This window comes from Arachis hypogaea, chromosome 4 (genome assembly GCF_003086295.3).
Source record: "Arachis hypogaea cultivar Tifrunner chromosome 4, arahy.Tifrunner.gnm2.J5K5, whole genome shotgun sequence".
NCBI classification, from domain to species: Eukaryota; Viridiplantae; Streptophyta; class Magnoliopsida; order Fabales; family Fabaceae; genus Arachis; species Arachis hypogaea.
This window is the reverse complement of record NC_092039.1, coordinates 89,076,688-89,095,970: the sequence shown is the minus strand read 5'-3', so window position 1 is coordinate 89,095,970 and position 19,283 is coordinate 89,076,688. Positions and strand designations below refer to the sequence as shown.

At 40.7% G+C, this 19,283-nt stretch overlaps 1 protein-coding gene and 1 non-coding gene across 2 annotated transcripts; both read left to right on the top strand.

The window, feature by feature from the left end:
- Positions 1 to 4,570: 4,570 nt before the first annotated feature.
- Positions 4,571 to 5,603, top strand: LOC112795011 (uncharacterized). The gene is made up of 3 exons (XM_025836966.1): positions 4,571 to 4,751; positions 4,862 to 4,984; positions 5,482 to 5,603. Exons 1-3 carry the CDS (start codon positions 4,571 to 4,573, stop codon positions 5,601 to 5,603), a joined length of 426 nt encoding a protein of 141 aa, XP_025692751.1.
- Positions 5,604 to 14,080: 8,477 nt separating this feature from the next.
- Positions 14,081 to 14,188, top strand: LOC112798985 (small nucleolar RNA R71). The gene has a single exon (XR_003200577.1). It is a non-coding gene; the product is annotated as a small nucleolar RNA R71 (small nucleolar RNA).
- Positions 14,189 to 19,283: the final 5,095 nt, after the last annotated feature.

Genomic DNA, 19,283 nt, shown 5'->3' with positions numbered 1-19,283 from the left:
TATTACTTGGACGACCCAGTGCACTTGCTGGTTAGTTGTGCGAAGTTGTAGTGATCACAATTTCGTGCACCACGCATGCACACCCCTGTGCATACGCACATGCCCTGTTTCACAATTTCAAACTTTGTTTTCAACAATTTCACCTTCCCAACAAGGTTGTAAGCTTCTATAACACCATTTTAAGGCTTTTGGGCTTAAGTTTGTGTACGGAAATATGGAATATAAGCTAAGGGTTTAGTTGATGATTGTTATGATAAATTAGAGAACGGATGCTTAGGTTTCTGGGGTACTGAAGATGGGCAGGTAGAGTGAGAATAAAGAATGGGAATGTTGAATTGACAGTGGTTGAGATGAGTCGAGGACTCGGAATGAGACGATGGATCAATAATATATTGAAAATGTTTTCCGAAAACCATTGGTGTATTATTTGTATATTGAGATTATGATATGCTATGCGCCCGGGCAGGTGCTGAGGTTGGATCCCACCTATTCGAGGTAGCGGCGGCGGTGTAAAGGCGGTTGTTCGTCCTGCTTGCGTTGAGATGTGAGGTCGGTGGCAATAGATCCCGCTCTCATCTCTTTGGATCTCCAAAATGTACAGGCGTACAATCCTGGATAGTGATCTGAGCACTATATCTCGGGGGTTTCCATATGATGATTCCGAAGGGCGATGTCTCCAGGGAGATGTGTCGGGTTGGAAGTTGAATCAACAATGTGATATCACAGCCAATAGGGCAAGCATTTATCATGTACATTTTCTATCTGTTTGTATGCTTTGTCGACTTGCTACGATTTACCTATTTGTATAACATGTCCAATTGCTATTTGAATTAATTTCTATATATGATTCTACTTGTGTTTTACTTGTATTGTATATACTTGTGACTTCTACTGGGATTGAGGAGGTTAGGAAGGCGGTGGCGATGGGATCTCATGGAGGATAGGCTGGTGAATGTTGTGGTACAGCGGTGTTTATTTAGATTAGAAAATTTCCTAAGATAGAATACCCTGTTTAGTTATGTTAAGGTCTTATATAATTATGCTTATTTGGTTTCGAATGCTTTAAGTTTGAATCATGTGATGGATATGGAGTCTAGGATTGCCTTTGGCATCCCGGGGTCTTATATCCTACATCACTGGGCACTGTTACCATACTAAGAACCTCCGATTTTCATATCATATTTCTGTTATGTCTTTCAGATGTAGGTCAACCCACCTCGGTGAGTTGTTTGATTGGTGACAGCAGCAGAGGATCCGGATAACTTTTGGAGTCTTTTTGGTCTGTTTTGCATTTGTCTCTCGCTTTTATATTTTTGTTTTGGCCTAGAGACTTATATTTGAGAGAGAACAAAACTTGTATAAGCTATTTTTAAACTTCAGTTTTCCTTTGTCTTTATATTTGGCTAGCCGGCTTAAACTCCGCGAGCCGTAGCTAGTTTTCTTATGATTTTACACTATTATACTATTATCTTTGTTATATCACATCTGTTTCTTGCGCGTTGAGTTAGACGCTTCGTTAGTTCGTTCTGCGCTTTTAAATCATGTTTTTGAGCTATATCCTTCATCAGGCTTCTAGATTATATATATATATATATATATATATATATATATATATATATATATATATATATATATATATATATCAGCTTTAGAACTGTCGTAACCTTTGATTAACCTTTGCCTTACGACGCAAGTTAAAGCTTAGGCTAATTAGGGTGTTACATTTAGTGGTATCAAAGCGGTTCGTCCTCGTGAGCCTGAGGGATGGACCAATTGTGCTTTATTGCATACTCCGGGTCATTTTTCTTTCATGCTATTTAGGTTATCTATTTGATATTACATAGCATACTTTTTTGTGAATGCCTATTTGGGATAATTGAAACACTAGGTTTTGATATTGAGACTGATCACCTCGATATCGATTGTTTGGTGTAGACAGGACGAGGCCGAGCACATTCACGAGAGAGTAGGAATGAGCAACCAGCTGATAACCATGCCAAGTTCATGGCGGCGATGGCGAATTTGGTGAACACCATGGAAGCGAATGCTGCTGCGACTCTGCAAACTGTGCAGAGGTTAGCCCAACCGGCCGGAAGCAGAAACAAAAATGGAGAATGTACTGAGGACAGCTTGAGTGGTGTCCCGAAAACTCTAGCTGCTTTTCTGAAAGCTAACCCGCCTGCTTTCAATGGATCGACAGCTCCTACTGAAGCAGACAATTGGTTTCAAGCTGTGGAACAGGTTTTGCATACTCAACATGTACCGTATGACAAGTTCGTGGAATATACGACTTATCAACTACTGGGAGAGGCTCATCAATGGTGGCAAGGAGAGCGCTGACTGCTACACGAATAGAATATGGACATTACATGGGCGTTATTCCAGGAAGCCTTCTGTAAAAAGTACTCGTATGAGTCATTAAAAGAGGCCAGAGAATTGGAGCTCTTACAACTGAAGCAAGGGTCTATGACTATAGCAGAATACACCAGCAAGTTTGAGGAACTTTTTAGGTTTTCGAGAATAAGTCAGGGTACTTCTGAGTCTTATGAGGAATGGAAATGCATCAAATACGAAGTAGGGCTGAGGGAAGATATCAGGCGTGTTGTGACTCCACTGGAGATTAGGAGATTCTCTAAATTGGTGGACAAGGCGAGGGTTGTTGAAGAACATGCAAAGACGGTAGTCTCGTCAAGGGACACTCATAGAGGGAATACTAGTAGGGAACTCGATGATTACCTTGGACCAAGGGGACAAAACTTCAAGAAAGATGGACATACTCCTCAGCATCTGCTAGGTCAAGAGAACTTCAGAAGGGACAACAATGCCCAACTTCACCGTATGAAGGGGAGTCATTTGTGTTTTACTTATGGACTACCTGGGAACCTAGCCAAGAACTGCCGTCGTAAGAAAAACTAGAACATGGGTCAGAACCAACAATCTGGCCGTGTGCTTACCTTGGATACATGTGATGCGACGGGGTCGGACCCTCCGACGAGAGGTAAGCGTGTGCTTTGAATATTCTAAATTGGTTGGATGTGAGGGTAGCCTAGTTCTATCTCTACAAAGTTGCCATTAGGATTACAAGGGCTTAGAGTTGATTTGGGAGTAAACCATGGGAAATGAGGATTCTAGTGGCGGTAGCCAAGGATTTTGGACTTGTGATGACAAACAATCAGAGTGGACATGCCAGAATGGTTACCAGGCATGACTAGGAGTCTTATTGATTTCCTGTATGGGTGATGGGTGCGGTGCAACACTAGTGGCAACAGAAGTATCGACTGACGTCTTTACGATTTTTAAATATGATTTTGCGGTTTTAGGGTTTAGAATGATTTCCAATCTGGTTTGGAACTTTGGTTTAAATGATTTGATTTTGAAAATTAGTTGGAACTTTTGATTTAAGAGATATGGTTTAAAAGAATAGTGAGTTCTCTGATTTTGTTCCATCGTGAAAATGGTTTCCAATTTCTCTTATCAAAAGGGATTCAATTTGAAAAGTTTTAATTTAAGAAAATCATGGTTTGAAGTAATCAACTTCCGAGTAAATGATTTTGACTCCTTTCAGAAAGCTCAACAGTGACCTGGTTTAGAATAAACTGTTTTGAATGATTCGGTTTTGAAACTAGGATTGGAACTTTTGATCAAATGATACGATTTAAAAAGGAAAGTGAGTCCTAAGATTTTGTTAACTTGTGATTTTGGTTTGCAAAATTTAACTTATCTAAAAGGGATTCAAACAGAAAGGTTTTTATTTAAGGGTTTCAATGAATTTAGGAAAAATCGTTCTTTAAAATGATTGATTTACAAATAAAAAGTTTTCGACTCTTTTGATCAGGTTTTAACAATGGACTCATTTAGATTGAAGTTGTTTTAAAGGTTTTGACAAATATTACAAAATCGGTATTTGGTTTAAGAAAAATTTTTGGAATCTTAATGACGATAATCAGAGTGACGCAGCGGAAGTTGTACGCTAAGTTGTCGAAGTGTGAGTTCTGGAAGGAGGAAGTGAAGTTCTTAGGTCACGTGGTGAGCAAAGGAGGAATAGCCGTGGTTCCTTCTAAGGTGGAAACGGTGATGGAATGGAAAAGGATGACAACGGTGATGGAAGTCAGAAGCTTTTTAGGTTTAGCTGGATATTACCAGAGATTCATTGAAGGATTTTCCCGGATTGCACTACCGATGGCTAAGTTGACAAGAAAAAAAGTGCCATTTGTGTGGATGTCGGAGTGTGAAGAGAGTTCTCCAAACTTTAAAGGAGAAGTTAACTTCAGCACCTGTTTTGATATTACTGGAACCGCATGAGCTGTTTAAAGTATATTGTGACGCTTCATTGAAGGGTTTAGGTTGGGCCATGATGCAACACCAGAACACAGTGGCTTACGCATCACGTCAGCTGAGACTGCATGAGGTGAATTATCCAACACATGACTTGGAATTAGTGACGATTGTGTTTGCACTGAAGATTTGGAGGCACTACTTGTACGGAGTGAGGTTTAGCATCTTTTCTGATCACAAGAGTCTCAAGTACATCTTTGATCAAAAAGAGCTTAATATGCGTTGGAAAAGATAGATGGAGTTGCTTAAGGACTACGATTTTGAACTGAGTTATCACCTTGGGAAGGTGAATGTGGTAGCAGACGTATTGAGTCGGAGATCTTTAACGATTGCTTGGATGAGAATCAAGGAAGAGGAGCTAGTGGATAAGTTTATGGATCTTAAGCTGGACATTGGTGAGGTTACTGGAAAAGCTTGTTTGAACCATTGCAGCAATTGTTCTAACTAGTTAGTGAGAAGAGGCTTGGAGAATTCACAAAGGATGGTAAAGGATTGTGGAGATATAAGGGGTGATTTTGCATACCAGATGTCAGGAGTTTGAGGCAAGACTTGTTGTCAGAAACTCATAACAGTGGATTTTCTATTCATCTCGGAAGTACGAAGATGTATTCTGACTTAAAGAGGATGTTCTGGTGGTCTGGGATGAAAGGTAATGTAGCCACAGTGGTATCCAAGTGTTTGACTTGCTAGAAAGTAAAGATAGAGCATCAGAAGCCGTCGGGGATGTTGCAACCACTTGAGATTCCTCAGTGGAAGTGGGAAGGAATCGCAATGGATTTTGTGACCGGTTTATTGAGGACAAGGTCGGGATTTGATGCGGTTTGGGTGATCGTAGATTGCTTAACCAAATCCGCTCATTTTCTACCTATCCGATTGAACTATTCTATGGAGGAGTTGGTGAGAAAGAACATCGACACGGTAGGATGATGGTGAATGAGATGCTTTGGCAACTTGTTGGGTTGGCAAAGTTGAAAGTAGGATGCTACGTGGAGTTACATCGCGTGATTCGGATTTTCGAGGGCAGAAATCTTTTTAAGGAGGAGAGGATGTAAGAACTGGATTTTTCATGGATAAAATCATTTAAATGTCCAAATTGAATTCCGGAAAGTTAGGATGAGAATTTGAGGATTTAAATATGATTTTTAGATTCAGTAGGTCCTTCCGAGTCAGAAAATGTGTTTTCTGCGAAAATCGTGAAAAAACATGAACTGGCAGTTGAACCGGTTGAACTGGTTCAAGTTTATTCGGTGCTGCACGAGAAAAAGTGAAAACAGCCAAAAATCTTAGAGAAACATTATAGATGGAAAATCAGGCGTTAGTGTTAAAGGTTTGGCCCAAAATTGGGCCAAACAGGCTAAAAATGCTAACGAGTTTGGCCGTGCTCAAGTTGGGCCCAAGCTCCACATATATAAGGTTCATTTAATGAACCCATTCATCATTAAACACACACACACACACCATAAAAGTGAGAGGAGAGGAAGGGGAAGAAGAAACACTATTCACCCTCTTCTTCCCAAGCCCATATCTTGAGCTACGGAGCTCCAATCGCCGCACTGTTTTCGACGACGCGTTCCTTGTGAAGAGCTCTACAAAACCCATACAAGAAACTGGAGAGGTAACCACGAAATCTTTTCTATTCTTCTCCTCAAAGTTTCGAGTTTTTAGGGTTTTGGCTAAGTGAGGTTTTGTGATTTTTGGGCGTTTAGGTACACTCTAGCTTTTAATTGATGTTGGTTTTGGCTTCCAAAACTATTGGGTAAGGTAAGAGGCATTAAAACTCTTGTGGAATTTCAATTATAATGAGCCCTAGGTTGATTAATGATGGTTTATGTATATATAGCTTGATTATGGTGAGTCTGGAGCTTGTTGATGCTTGTTGGAGATTCTTGGTGGCTTAGATTGTGATTGAAAGCTTGTCTTTGGCTCAATTTGGGGTTTTGGAGCATATTGGGGATCGGCCAAGGTATGGTTTCGGTTTCCTCTATGTAGTATATAATATTCATGGACACTTAGGCTAGTGACCCATAGGATAGGTTTGAAAATTTATATGGTGTTGATGATTGGTTGGTTAATGATGTACAATGAATTGATATTGTTGTTGTTGTTAAATGATGATGTTGAGATATGATGGTTTTGGATGAATGAATATTGTGGGTAATAAAATGAAGCATGGTTGAGTTGATGAAGAAGCTTGATAGTGATAAAATGATGATTGGTTGATATGTATTTAGGATGTTATATATATTTGATTATTGAGGTTAAGAATGATGAAATAAGATGGAAATTTTGGTATTAATGGTGATGAGCGGATAATTTATACGCTTTTTGGCATTGTTTTCATATAGTTTTTAGTATGATTTATTCACTTTTTAGTATATTTTTATTAGTTTTTAAGCAAAATTCACATTTCTGGACTTTACTATGAGTTTATGTGTTTTTCTGTGATTTCAGGTATTTTCTGGCTGAAATTGAGGGACCTGAGCAAAAATCTGATTCAGAGGCTGAAAAAGGACAGGTGATGCTCTTGGATTCTGACCTCCCTGTACTCGAAATAGAATTTTGGAGCTACAGAAACCAAATGGCGCTCTCAATTGCATTGAAAAGTAGACATCCAGGGCTTTCCAGCAATATATAATAGTCCATATTTTGCCCGAGTTTAGACGACGCAAACTCGCGTTCAACGCCAGCTTTCTGCCCTATTCTGGCGTTAAACGCCTGATACAAGTTGCAAGCTAGAGTCAAATGCCAGAAACAAGTTACAAACTGGCGTTTAACTCCAGAGAAGGCCTCTACACATGGAAGCTTCAATACTCAGCCCAAGCACACACCAAGTGGGCCCGGAAGTGGATTTCTGCATCATTTACTAATTTCTATAAACCTAGTAACTAGTTTTAGTATAAATAGAACTTTTTACTATTGTACTCACATCTTTTGATTATCTTTTGATCTCTTGATCACGTTTTGGGGGCTGGCCATTCGGCCATGCCTAGACTTTGTTCTTATGTATTTTCAACGGTGGAGTTTCTACACACCATAGATTAAGGTGTGGAGCTCTACTGTTCCTCGAGTATTAATGTAAAGTACTATTGTTCTTCTATTCAATTCATGCTTATTTTTATTCTAAGATATCCATTCGCACACAAGAACATGATGAATGTGATGATTGTGTGACACTCATCACCATTCTCACTTATGAACGCGTGATTGACAACCACTTCCGTTCTACATGAAAACAAGCTTGAAGGTATATCTCTTGGGTTTCTAATCAACGATTCACATCGAATCTCCTCTGACAATGGGGCATCTGAATCCGAGATTAGAATCTTCATGGTATAGGCTAGAATCCATTGGCAGCATTCCTGAGATGCGGAAAGTCTAAACCTTGTTTGTGGTATTCCGAGTAGGATCTGGGAAGGGATGATTGTGACGAGTGGTGTCGCGAAATTGTGAACAATACTTTTTCACAACTCTCATAATCCCCGGTAATGGCTCCAAACACGTGGTGGCTCAATACCATGGCATTACACAACTTCGCACAACTAACCAGCAAGTGCACTGGGTCGTCCAAGTAATAAACCTTACGCGAGTAAGGGTCGATCCCACGGAGATTGTTAGTATTGAAGCAAGCTATGGTCATCTTGTAAATCTTAGTCAGGCAAACTCAATTGGTAATGGTGATGAACGAAAATAACACAAAGGATAAAGATAGTGATACTTATGTAATTCATTGGTAGGAACTTCAGATAAGCGTATGAAGACGCCTTCCCTTCCGTCTCTCTGCTTTCCTACTGTCTTCATCCAATCCTTCTTACTCCTTTCCATGGCAAGCTCGTGTAGGGTTTTACTGTTGTCAGCAGCTACCTCCCATCCTCGCAGTGAAAACTAATGCTCATGCACTCTGTCACAGTGCGGCTAATCACCGGTTTGGTTCCCTCCCCTACCGGAATAGAATCACTCTTTTGTGTCTGTCACTAACGCCCAGTAGGTTACAGGTTTGAAGCACGTCACAGTCATTCAATCATTGAATCCTACTCAGAATACCACAGACAAGGTTTAGACCTTCCGGATTCTCTTGAATGCCGCCATCAGGTCCTGCCTATACCACGAAGACTCTGATCTCACGGAATGGTTGGCTCGTTTGTCAGGCGAGCGCTCGGTTGTCAGGCGATCAACCATGCATCGTGCAATCAGGAATCCAAGAGATATTCACCAAGCCTCAAATGCTTGTAGAACAAGAGTGGTTGTCAGTCACTTTGTTCATGAGTGAGAATGGTGATGGGCGTCAATCATCACCTTCATCAAGTTGAAGAACAAGTGATATCTTGGAACAAGAACAAGCGGAATTGAATTGAAGAACAATAGTAATTGCATTAATACTCGAGGTACAGCAGAGCTCCACACCTTAATCTATGGTGTGTAGAAGCTCCACCGTTAAAAATACATAAGCATAAGGTCTAGGCATGGCCGAATGGCCAGCCTCCCAATGATCTAAGATAGCATAAAAATGAAGATAGCTACCAAAGTCCCCTAATACAATAGTAAAAGGTCCTACTTATAAGAACTAGTAGCCTAAGGTGTACAGAAATGAGTAAATGACATAAAAATCCTCTTCCGGGCCCACTTGGTGTGTGCTTGGGCTGAGCAATGAAGCAAATTTCGTGCAGAGACTCTTCTTGGAGTTAAACGCCAGCTTTAGTGCCAGTTTGGGCGTTTAACTCCCATTTGGGTGCCAGTTCCAGCGTTTAACGCTGGGATTTCTTGAGGTGACTTTGAACGCCGGTTTGGGCCATCAAATCTTGGGCAAAGTATGGACTATCATATATTGCTGGAAAGCCCAGGATGTCTACTTTCCAACGCCGTTGAGAGCGCGCCAATTGGGCTTCTGCAGCTCTAGAAAATCCACTTCGAGTGCAGGGAGGTCAGAATCCAACAGCATCTGCAGTCCTTTTTGGTCTCTGAATCAGATTTTTGCTCAGGTCCCTCAATTTCAGCCAGAAAATACCTGAAATCACAGAAAAACACACAAACTCATAGTAAAGTCCAGAAAAGAGAATTTTAACTAAAAACTAATAAAAATATACTAAAAACTAACTATATCATACCAAAAACATACTAAAAACAATGCCAAAAAGTATACAAATTATCCGCTCATCACAACACCAAACTTAAATTGTTGCTTGTCCCCAAGCAACTAAAAATCAAATAAGATAAAAAGAAGAGAATATGCAATGAATTCCAAAAACATCTATGAAGATCAGTATTAATTAGATGAGCGGGGCTTTTAACTTTTTGCTTCTGAATAGTTTTGGCATCTCACTCTATCCTTTGAAATTCAGAATGATTGGCTTCTTTAGGAACTCAGAGTCCAGATAGTGCTAATGATTCTCTTAGTGAGGTATGATGATTCTTGAACATAGCTATTTATTGAGTCTTGGCTGTGGCCCAAAGCACTCTGTCTTCCAGTATTACAACCGGATACATACATGCCACAGACACATAATTGGGTGAACCTTTTCAGATTGTGACTCAGCTTTGCTAAAGTCCCCAATTAGAGGTGTCCAGGGTTCTTAAGCACACTCTTATTTGCCTTGGATCACAACTCTTTATTCTCTATTTTTTTTCGTTTTTCTTTTTCTTTTTCTCTTTTTTTTTCTCGATTTTTTTTTGAATAGCTTTTTCTTGCTTCAAGAATCATTTTTAATGATTTTTCAGATCCTCAGTAACATGTCTCTTTTTTCATCATTCTTTCAAGAGCCAACATTCATGAACCACAAATTCAAGATACATATGCACTGTTTAAGCATACATTCAGAGAACAAAAATATTACCACCACATCAAAATAATTAAACTATTATAAAATTCAAAATTCATGCAATTCTTCCTTTTTCAATTAAGCACATTTTTATTCAAGAAAGGTGATGGATTCATAGGACATTCATAACTTTAAGGCATAGGCACTAAGACACTAATGATCACAAGACCCAAACATGGATAAACATAAGCATAAATTTTCGAAAAACAGAAGAACAAATAACAAGGAAATCAAAGAACGGGTCCACCTTTGTGATGGCGGCTCTTTCTTGCTCTTGAAGATCCTATGGAGTGCTTGAGCTCCTCAATGTCTCTTCCTTGTCTTTGTTGCTCCTCCCTCATGATTCTTTGATCTTCTCTAATCTCATGAAGGATGATGGAGTGTTCTTGATGCTCCACCCTTAGTTGTCCCATGTTGGAACTCAACTCTCCTAGGGAGGTGTGTAGTTGCTCCCAATAGTTTTGTGGAGGAAAATTCATCCCTTGAGGAATTTCAGGGATTTCATGATGAGTGGGATCTCTTGTGTACTCCATCCTTTTCTTGGTGATGGGCTTGTCCTCATCAATGGGGATGTCTCCCTTTATGTCAACTCCAACTGAATAACAGAGGTGACAAATGAGATGAGGAAAGGCTAACCTTGCCAAGGTGGAGGTCTTGTCCGCCACTTTATAGAGTTCTTGGGCTATAACCTCATGAACTTCTATTTCTTCTCCAATCATGATGCTATGGATCATGATGGCCCGGTCTATGGTAACTTCGGACCGGTTGCTAGTGGGGATGATTGAGCGTTGTATGAACTCTAACCACCCTCTAGCCACGGGCTTGAGGTCATGCTTTCTCAATTGGACCGGCTTTCCTCTTGAATCTTGCTTCCATTGTGCGCCCTCTTCACATATAACTGTGAGGACTTGGTCCAACCTTTGATCAAAGTTGACCCTTCTAGTGTAAGGATGCTCATCTCCTTGCATCATAGGCAAGTTGAACGCCACCCTCACACTCTCCGGACTAAAATCCAAGTATTTCCCCCGAACCATAGTAAGATAATTCTTTGGATTCGGGTTCACACTTTGGTCATGGTTCTTGGTGATCCATGCATTGGCATAGAACTCTTGAACCATCAAGATTCCGACTTGTTGAATGGGGTTGGTAAGAACTTCCCAACCTCTTCTTCGGATCTCATGTCGGATCTCCGGATATTCACCCTTTTTGAGTGAAAAAGGGACCTCGGGGATCACCTTCTTCAAGGCCACAACTTCATAGAAGTGGACTTGATGCACCTTTGAGAGGAATCTATCCATCTCCCATGACTCGGAGGTGGAAGCCTTTGCCTTCCCTTTCCTTTTTCTAGAGGTTTCTCCGGCCTTGGATGCCATAATGGTTATGGAAAAACGAAAAAGCAACGCTTTTACCACACCAAACTTAAAATGTTTGCTCGTCCTCGAGCAAAAAAAGAAAGAAGAGAGTAGAAGAAGAAGAAATGAGGAAGAGGGAGATGGTGGTGTGTTCGGCCAAAGAGGGGGAGAAGTGGTGTTTAGGTTGTGTGAAAATGAAGGGTTGAAGAAGGGTATATATAGGAGAGAGGGGGTAAAGGGTTCGGCCATGATGGGTGGGTTTGGGAGGGAAAGTGGTTTGAATTTGAAGGGTGAGGTTGGTGGGGGTTTATGAAGGATGGATGTGAGTGGTGAAGAGAAAGATGGGATTTGATAGGTGAGGGGTTTTTGGGGAAGAGGTGTTGAGGTGATTGGTGAATGGGGGAAGAAGAGAGAGAGTGATGGTAGGGTCCTGTGGGGTCCACAGATCCTGTGGTGTCAAGGAAAAGGCATCCTTGCACCAAATGGCATCAAAATCCACGTTTTGAGCCATTTCTGGCGTTAAACGCCGGGCTGGTGCCCATTCCTGGCGTTTAACGCCAGGTTCTTGCCCTTTACTGGCGTTTAACGCCAGTCTGGTGCCCCTTTCTGGCGTTAAACGCCCAGAAGGGTGCCAGACTGGGCGTTAAACGCCCAACTGCTAGGCTGACTGGCGTTTAAACGCCAGCAGCATCTTCCTCCAGGGTGTGCTGTTTTTCTTCCTGTTTTTCATTTTGTTTTTGCTTTTTTCATTGTTTTTGTGACTTCTTATGATCATCAACCTACAAAAAAGATAAAATAACAAAAGAAAATAATTAATTATAAAACATTGGGTTGCCTCCCAACAAGCGCTTCTTTATTGTCATTAGCTTGACAGAGGACTCTCATGGAGCCTCAGAAATGCTCAGAACCGTGTTGGAACCTCCCAACACCAAACTTAGAGTTTGAATGTGGGGGTTCAACACCAAACTTAGAGTTTGGTTGTGGCCTCCCAACACCAAACTTAGAGTTTGGTTGTGGGGGCTCTGTTTGGCTCTGTTTTGAGAGAAGCCCTTCATGCTTCCTCTCCATGATGACAGAGGGATATCCTTGGGCTTTAAACACCAAGGATTCTTCATTCACTTGAATGATCAACTCTCCTCTATCAACATCAATCACAGCCTTTGCTGTGGCTAGGAAGGGTCTGCCAAGGATGATGGATTCATCCATGCACTTCCCAGTCTCTAGGACTATGAAATCAGTAGGGATGTAATGGTCTTCAATCTTCACCAAAACATCCTCTACAAGTCCATAAGCTTGTTTTCTTGAGTTGTCTGCCATCTCTAGTGAGATTTTTGCAGCTTGTACCTCATAGATCCCTAATTTCTCCATTACAGAGAGGGGCATGAGGTTTACGCTTGATCCTAAGTCACACAAGGCCTTCTTGAAGGTCATGGTGCCTATGGTACAAGGTATAGAAAACTTCCCAGGGTCCTGCCTCTTTTGAGGCAATTGCTGCCTAGACAAGTTATCCAGTTCTTTGGTGAGCAAAGGGGGTTCATCCTCCCAAGTCTCATTTCCAAATAACTTGTCATTTAGCTTCATGATTGCTCCAAGGTATTTAGCAACTTGCTCTTCAGTGACATACTCATCCTCTTCAGAAGAAGAATACTCATCAGAGCTCATGAATGGCAAAAGTAAGTCCAATGGAATCTCTATGGTCTCATCTTGAGCCTCAGATTCCCAAGGTTCCTCATTGGGGAACTCATTGGAGGTCAGTGGGCGTCCATTGAGGTCTTCCTCAATGGCGTTCACTGCCTCTTCTTCCTCCCAGAATTCGGCCATGTTGATGGCCTTGCACTCTCCTTTTGGATTTTCTTCTGTGTTGCTTGGAAGAGTACTTGGAGGGAGTTCAGTAATTTTCTTGCTCAGCTGACCCACTTGTCCTTCCAGATTCCTAATGGAAGATCTAGTTTCAGTCATAAAACTTTGAGTGGTTTTGATTAGATCAGAGACCATGGTTGCCAAGTCAGAATTATTCTGCTTGGAACTCTCTGTCTGTTGCTGAGAAGATGATGGAAAAGGCTTGCTATTGCTAAACCTGTTTCTTCCACCATTATTGTTATTGAAACCTTGTTGGGGTCTCTGTTGATCCTTCCATGAAAGATTTGGATGATTCCTCCATGAAGGATTGTAGGTGTTTCCATAGGGTTCTCCCATGTAATTCACCTCTTCTATTGAAGGGTTCTCAGGATCATAAGCTTCTTCCTCAGATGAAGCTTCCTTAGTACTGCTTGGTGCATTTTGCATCCCAGACAGACTTTGAGAAATCATATTGACTTGTTGAGTCAATATTTTATTTTGAGCCAATATGGCATTCAGAGTGTCAATCTCAAGAACTCCTTTCTTCTGACTAGTCCCATTGTTCACAGGATTTCTTTCAGAAGTGTACATGAATTGGTTATTTGCAACCATTTCAATCAGTTCTTGAGCTTCAGTAGGCGTCTTCTTCAGATGAAGAGATCCTTCAGAAGAGCTATCCAAAGACATCTTGGACAGTTCAGAGAGACCATCATAGAAAATACCTATGATGCTCCATTCAGAAAGCATATCAGTGGGACACTTTCTGATCAATTGTTTGTATCTTTCCCAAGCTTCATAGAGGGATTCTCCTTCCTTCTGTCTGAAGGTTTGGACTTCCACTCTAAGCTTACTCAATTTTTGAGGTGGAAAGAACTTTGCCAAGAAGGCATTGACTAGCTTTTCCCAAGAGTCCAGGCTTTCTTTAGGTTGAGAATCCAACCATGTTCTAGCTCTGTCTCTTACAAAAAAAGGGAATAGCATCAGTCTGTAGACCTCAGGGTCAACCCCATTAGTCTTGACTGTGTCACAGATTTGCAAGAACTCAGCTAAAAACTGATGAGGATCTTCCAATGGAAGTCCATGGAACTTGCAATTCTGTTGCATTAGAGAAACTAATTGAGGCTTAAGCTCAAAGTTGTTTGCTCCAATGGCAGGGATAGAGATGCTTCTCCCATAGAAGTCGGGAGTAGGTGCAGTAAAGTCACCCAGCACCTTCCTTGCATTGTTGGCATTGTTGTTGTTTTCGGCTGCCATTTGTTCTTCTTCCTTGAAGAGTTCGTTCAAGTGCTCTAAAGAGAGTTGTGCTTTGGCTTCTCTTAGCTTTCTCTTCAAGGTCCTTTCAGGTTCAGGATCAGCCTCAACAAGAATGCCTTTGTCTTTGCTCCTGCTCATAAGAAAGAGAAGGGAACAAGAAAATGTGGAATCCTCTATGTCACAGTATAGAGATTCCTTTAGGTGTCAGAGGAAAAGAAGAATAGAAGACAGAAGTGGAAAATTCGAACTTAACAAAGGAGATGGAGTTCGAATTTCGCATTAAGGGATAGTGTTAGTCCATAAATAGAAGGATGTGAGAAGGAGGGAAGTCATTTTCGAAAATTAAGTGGAAAATTTAAAAAAATATTTTTGAAAAACATTACTTAATTTTCGAAAATGAAAATGGAAAAGAAATCAAGTGATTTTTGAAAAAGATTTTGAAATTAGAAATCAAAAGGATTTGATTGAAAACTATTTTGAAAAAGATGTGGTTAAGAAGATATGATTGATTTTTAAAAAAATGTGATTGAGAAGATATGATTTGAAAAACATTTTAAAAAGATTTGATTTGAAAATTAAAAATTTGACTTAACAAGAAAAGATATGATTCAAACATTAAACCTTTCTCAACAGAAAAGGCAACATACTTGAAATGTTGAATCAAATCATTAATTGATAGTAAGTTTCTTTGAAAAAGGAAAGAAGTTAATTTTGAAAAAGATTTGATTGAAAAATTGATTTGAAAAAGATTTGATTTGGAAGAAATTTTGAAAACTTAGAAAAAAATTGATTTGAAAACAAAATCTTCCCCCTTTAGCCATCCTGGCGTTAAACGCCCAGAATGGTATCCATTCTGGCGTTTAACGCCCAAAATGCTACCCTTTTGGGCGTTAAACGCCCAACCAGGTACCCTGGCTGGCGTTTAAACGCCAGTCTGTCCTTCTTCACTGGGCGTTTTGAACGCCCAGCTTTTTCTGTGCAATTCCTCTGCTGTATGTTCTGAATCTTCAATTCTCTGTATTATTGACTTGAAAAGACACAAATTAAAAATATTTTTGGATTTTTAATAATAAGGACAAACCAAAATGCAACAAGAATCAAATGACAATGCATGCAAGACACCAAACTTAGCAGTTTGTATACTACTGACACTAACAAAACGAAAATGCATATGAGACACACAAAACACTCAAGTCAATAGAATTCAAAGATCAGATCAAGCAAATCATCAAGAACATCTTGAAGATCACTTAGACATATGAATGCATGCAATTGACACCAAACTTATGATGAGACACTAGACTCAAACAAGAAATATTTTTGGATTTTATGATTTTGTAAAATTTTTTTTTGTGTTTTTCGAAAATTAAGTGAAAAAAAGATATCAAAATTCTTAATGAGAATTCCAGGAATCAGTGCAATGTTAGTCTAAGACTCCGGTCCAGGAATTAGACATGGCTTCACAGCCAGCCAAGCTTTCAAAGAAAGCTTCGGTCCAAAACACTAGACATGGCCAAAGGCCAGCCAAGCCTTAGCAGATCATTGCTCCAAAAGCAAGATTGATGAAAAATCAACAAGCTCTTGTGATGATGAGTTGAAACCTCGGTCCAATGAGATTAGACATGGCTTCTCAGCCAGCCAGATTTCAACAAATCACCATGAAACTCTAGAATTCATCTTCAAGAATTTCGAAAAAAATAAATACCTAATCTAAGCAACAAGATGAACCGTCAGTTGTCCAGCCTAAACAATCCCGGGCAATAACACCAAAAAAATTTGGTGTTGTTGCCGGATCTTGGCACTGATGTTACCAAAAGCTTGCTCAAAACTTGAACAATCCCCGGCAACGGCGCCAAAAACTTGGTGTCGCGAAATTGTGAACAATACTTTTTCACAACTCTCATAATCCCCGGTAATGGCTCCAAACACGTGGTGGCTCAATACCATGGCATTACACAACTTCGCACAACTAACCAGCAAGTGCACTGGGTCGTCCAAGTAATAAACCTTACGCGAGTAAGGGTCGATCCCACGGAGATTGTTAGTATTGAAGCAAGCTATGGTCATCTTGTAAATCTTAGTCAGGCAAACTCAATTGGTAATGGTGATGAACGAAAATAACACAAAGGATAAAGATAGTGATACTTATGTAATTCATTGGTAGGAACTTCAGATAAGCGTATGAAGACGCCTTCCCTTCCGTCTCTCTGCTTTCCTACTGTCTTCATCCCATCCTTCTTACTCCTTTCCATGGCAAGCTCGTGTAGGGTTTCACTGTTGTCAGCAGCTTCCTCCCATCCTCGCAGTGAAAACTAATGCTCATGCACTCTGTCACAGTGCGGCTAATCACCGGTTTGGTTCCCTCCCCTACCGGAATAGAATCACTCTTTTGCGTCTGTCACTAACGCCCAGTAGGTTACAGGTTTGAAGCACGTCACAGTCATTCAATCATTGAATCCTACTCAGAATACCACAGACAAGGTTTAGACCTTCCGGATTCTCTTGAATGCCGCCATCAGGTCCTGCCTATACCACGAAGACTCTGATCTCACGGAATGGTTGGCTCGTTTGTCAGGCGAGCGCTCGGTTGTCAGGCGATCAACCATGCATCGTGCAATCAGGAATCCAAGAGATATTCACCAAGCCTCAAATGCTTGTAGAACAAGAGTGGTTGTCAGTCACTTTGTTCATGAGTGAGAATGGTGATGGGCGTCAATCATCACCTTCATCAAGTTGAAGAACAAGTGATATCTTGGAACAAGAACAAGCGGAATTGAATTGAAGAACAATAGTAATTGCATTAATACTCGAGGTACAGCAGAGCTCCACACCTTAATCTATGGTGTGTAAAAGCTCCACCGTTGAAAATACATAAGCATAAGGTCTAGGCATGGCCGAATGGCCAGCCTCCCAATGATCTAAGATAGCATAAAAATGAAGATAGCTACCAAAGTCCCCTAATACAATAGTAAAAGGTCCTACTTATAAGAACTAGTAGCCTAAGGTGTACAGAAATGAGTAAATGACATAAAAATCCTCTTCCGGGCCCACTTGGTGTGTGCTTGGGCTGAGCAATGAAGCAAATTTCGTGCAGAGACTCTTCTTGGAGTTAAACGCCAGCTTTAGTGCCAGTTTGGGCGTTTAACTCCCATTTGGGTGCCAGTTCCAACGTTTAACGCTGGGATTTCTTGAGGTGACTTTGAACGCCGGTTTGGGCCATCAAATCTTGGGCAAAGTATGGACTATCATATATTGCTGGAAAGCCCAGGATGTCTACTTTCCAACGCCGTTAAGAGCGCGCCAATTGGGCTTCTGTAGCTCCAGAAAATCCACTTTGAGTGCAGGGAGGTCAGAATCCAACAACATCTGCAGTCCTTTTTGGTCTCTGAATCAGATTTTTGCTCAGGTCCCTCAATTTCAGCCAGAAAATACCTGAAATCACAGAAAAACACACAAACTTATAGTAAAGTCCAGAAAAGAGAATTTTAACTAAAAACTAATAAAAATATACTAAAAACTAACTATATCATACCAAAAACATACTAAAAACAATGCCAAAAAGTATACAAATTATCCGCTCATCAACGAGCTTCAAACTTACGACTGTAGGGCGTAGTGATTGATGTGGACAGAGGAGAGTTGATCCTTCAATTGAATGAGAACTACCTTGTGTTTAAAACTCAAGGATCTCCCTCTATAACCATGGGGAGAAAGCAAGGAAAGTTTCTCTCAATGTAGAGTCAAACAAAGTCCCCACAGTCAAACTCTAGGTTTGGTGCTGGGATGCCACAACCAAACTCTAAGTTTGATGTTGAACCCCCACATTCAAACTCTAAGTTTGGTGTTAGGAGGCCCTAACAATGCTCTGAACATCTGTGAAGCTCCATGAGAGCCCACTGTCAAGCTATTGACATTAAAGAAGCGCTTATTGAGAGGAAACCCAATTTTATTTATCTATGTTATTTTCTTTTTTTAGGTTGATGATCATGTGGAGTCACAAAAACAACTGCAAAAATTAAAGAAAAATAAAAACAACATTAAAAACAGCACACCCTGGAGGAGAAATTTACTGGCATTTAAACGCCAGTAAGGGTAGCAGAATGGGCGTTTAACGCCCAGTCTGGCACCATTCTGGGCGTTAAACGCCAGAAAGAAGCACCAGACTGGCGTTAAATGCCAGAAAGAAGTACCAAAAACAGGCCACAATCTGGCGTTAAACGCCAGAAATAGGCTACAATCTGGCGTTAAATGCCAGAAACAAGAAGCAATCTGACGTTAAACGCCAGGATTGCACACTAAGGGCATTTTCACGCCTAATTGGAGTAGGGATGATAAATTCTTGACACCTTAGGATCTGTGGACCCCATAGAATCTCCACCCACCCTACCTCTCTCTCTCCTTCTCACACATCTCTATAACACTCACCAATCAAATCCTATTCTCTTCCCTATATTCTCTTCACCAATCACCTCTACACCTCTTCCCCAAAAACCCCACCTACCTCACCTTTCAAATTCAAAATTCATTTTCCTCCCAAACCCAACCCTAATGACCATAACCCAACGCTCCCCTCACCCCTGTATAAACCCCTCACTACTCCTTCATATTCACACAACACAAACACCTTTCCCCCATCTTGGCCGAACCACCTATAACCCTCAAACTCCTCCATTTTCTTCTTCCTCCCCTA

Coding starts and splice junctions, on each gene's coding strand:
- LOC112795011 (XM_025836966.1), top strand. CDS start 4,571: ATGGAGTTGCTTAAGGACTACGATTTTGAACTGAGTTATCACCTTGGG. Junction 4,752..4,861: donor TGAGGTTACTGGAAAAGCTT/GTTTGAACCATT, acceptor TTTGCATACCAG/ATGTCAGGAGTTTGAGGCAA. Junction 4,985..5,481: donor CTGGTGGTCTGGGATGAAAG/GTAATGTAGCCA, acceptor TATGATTTTTAG/ATTCAGTAGGTCCTTCCGAG.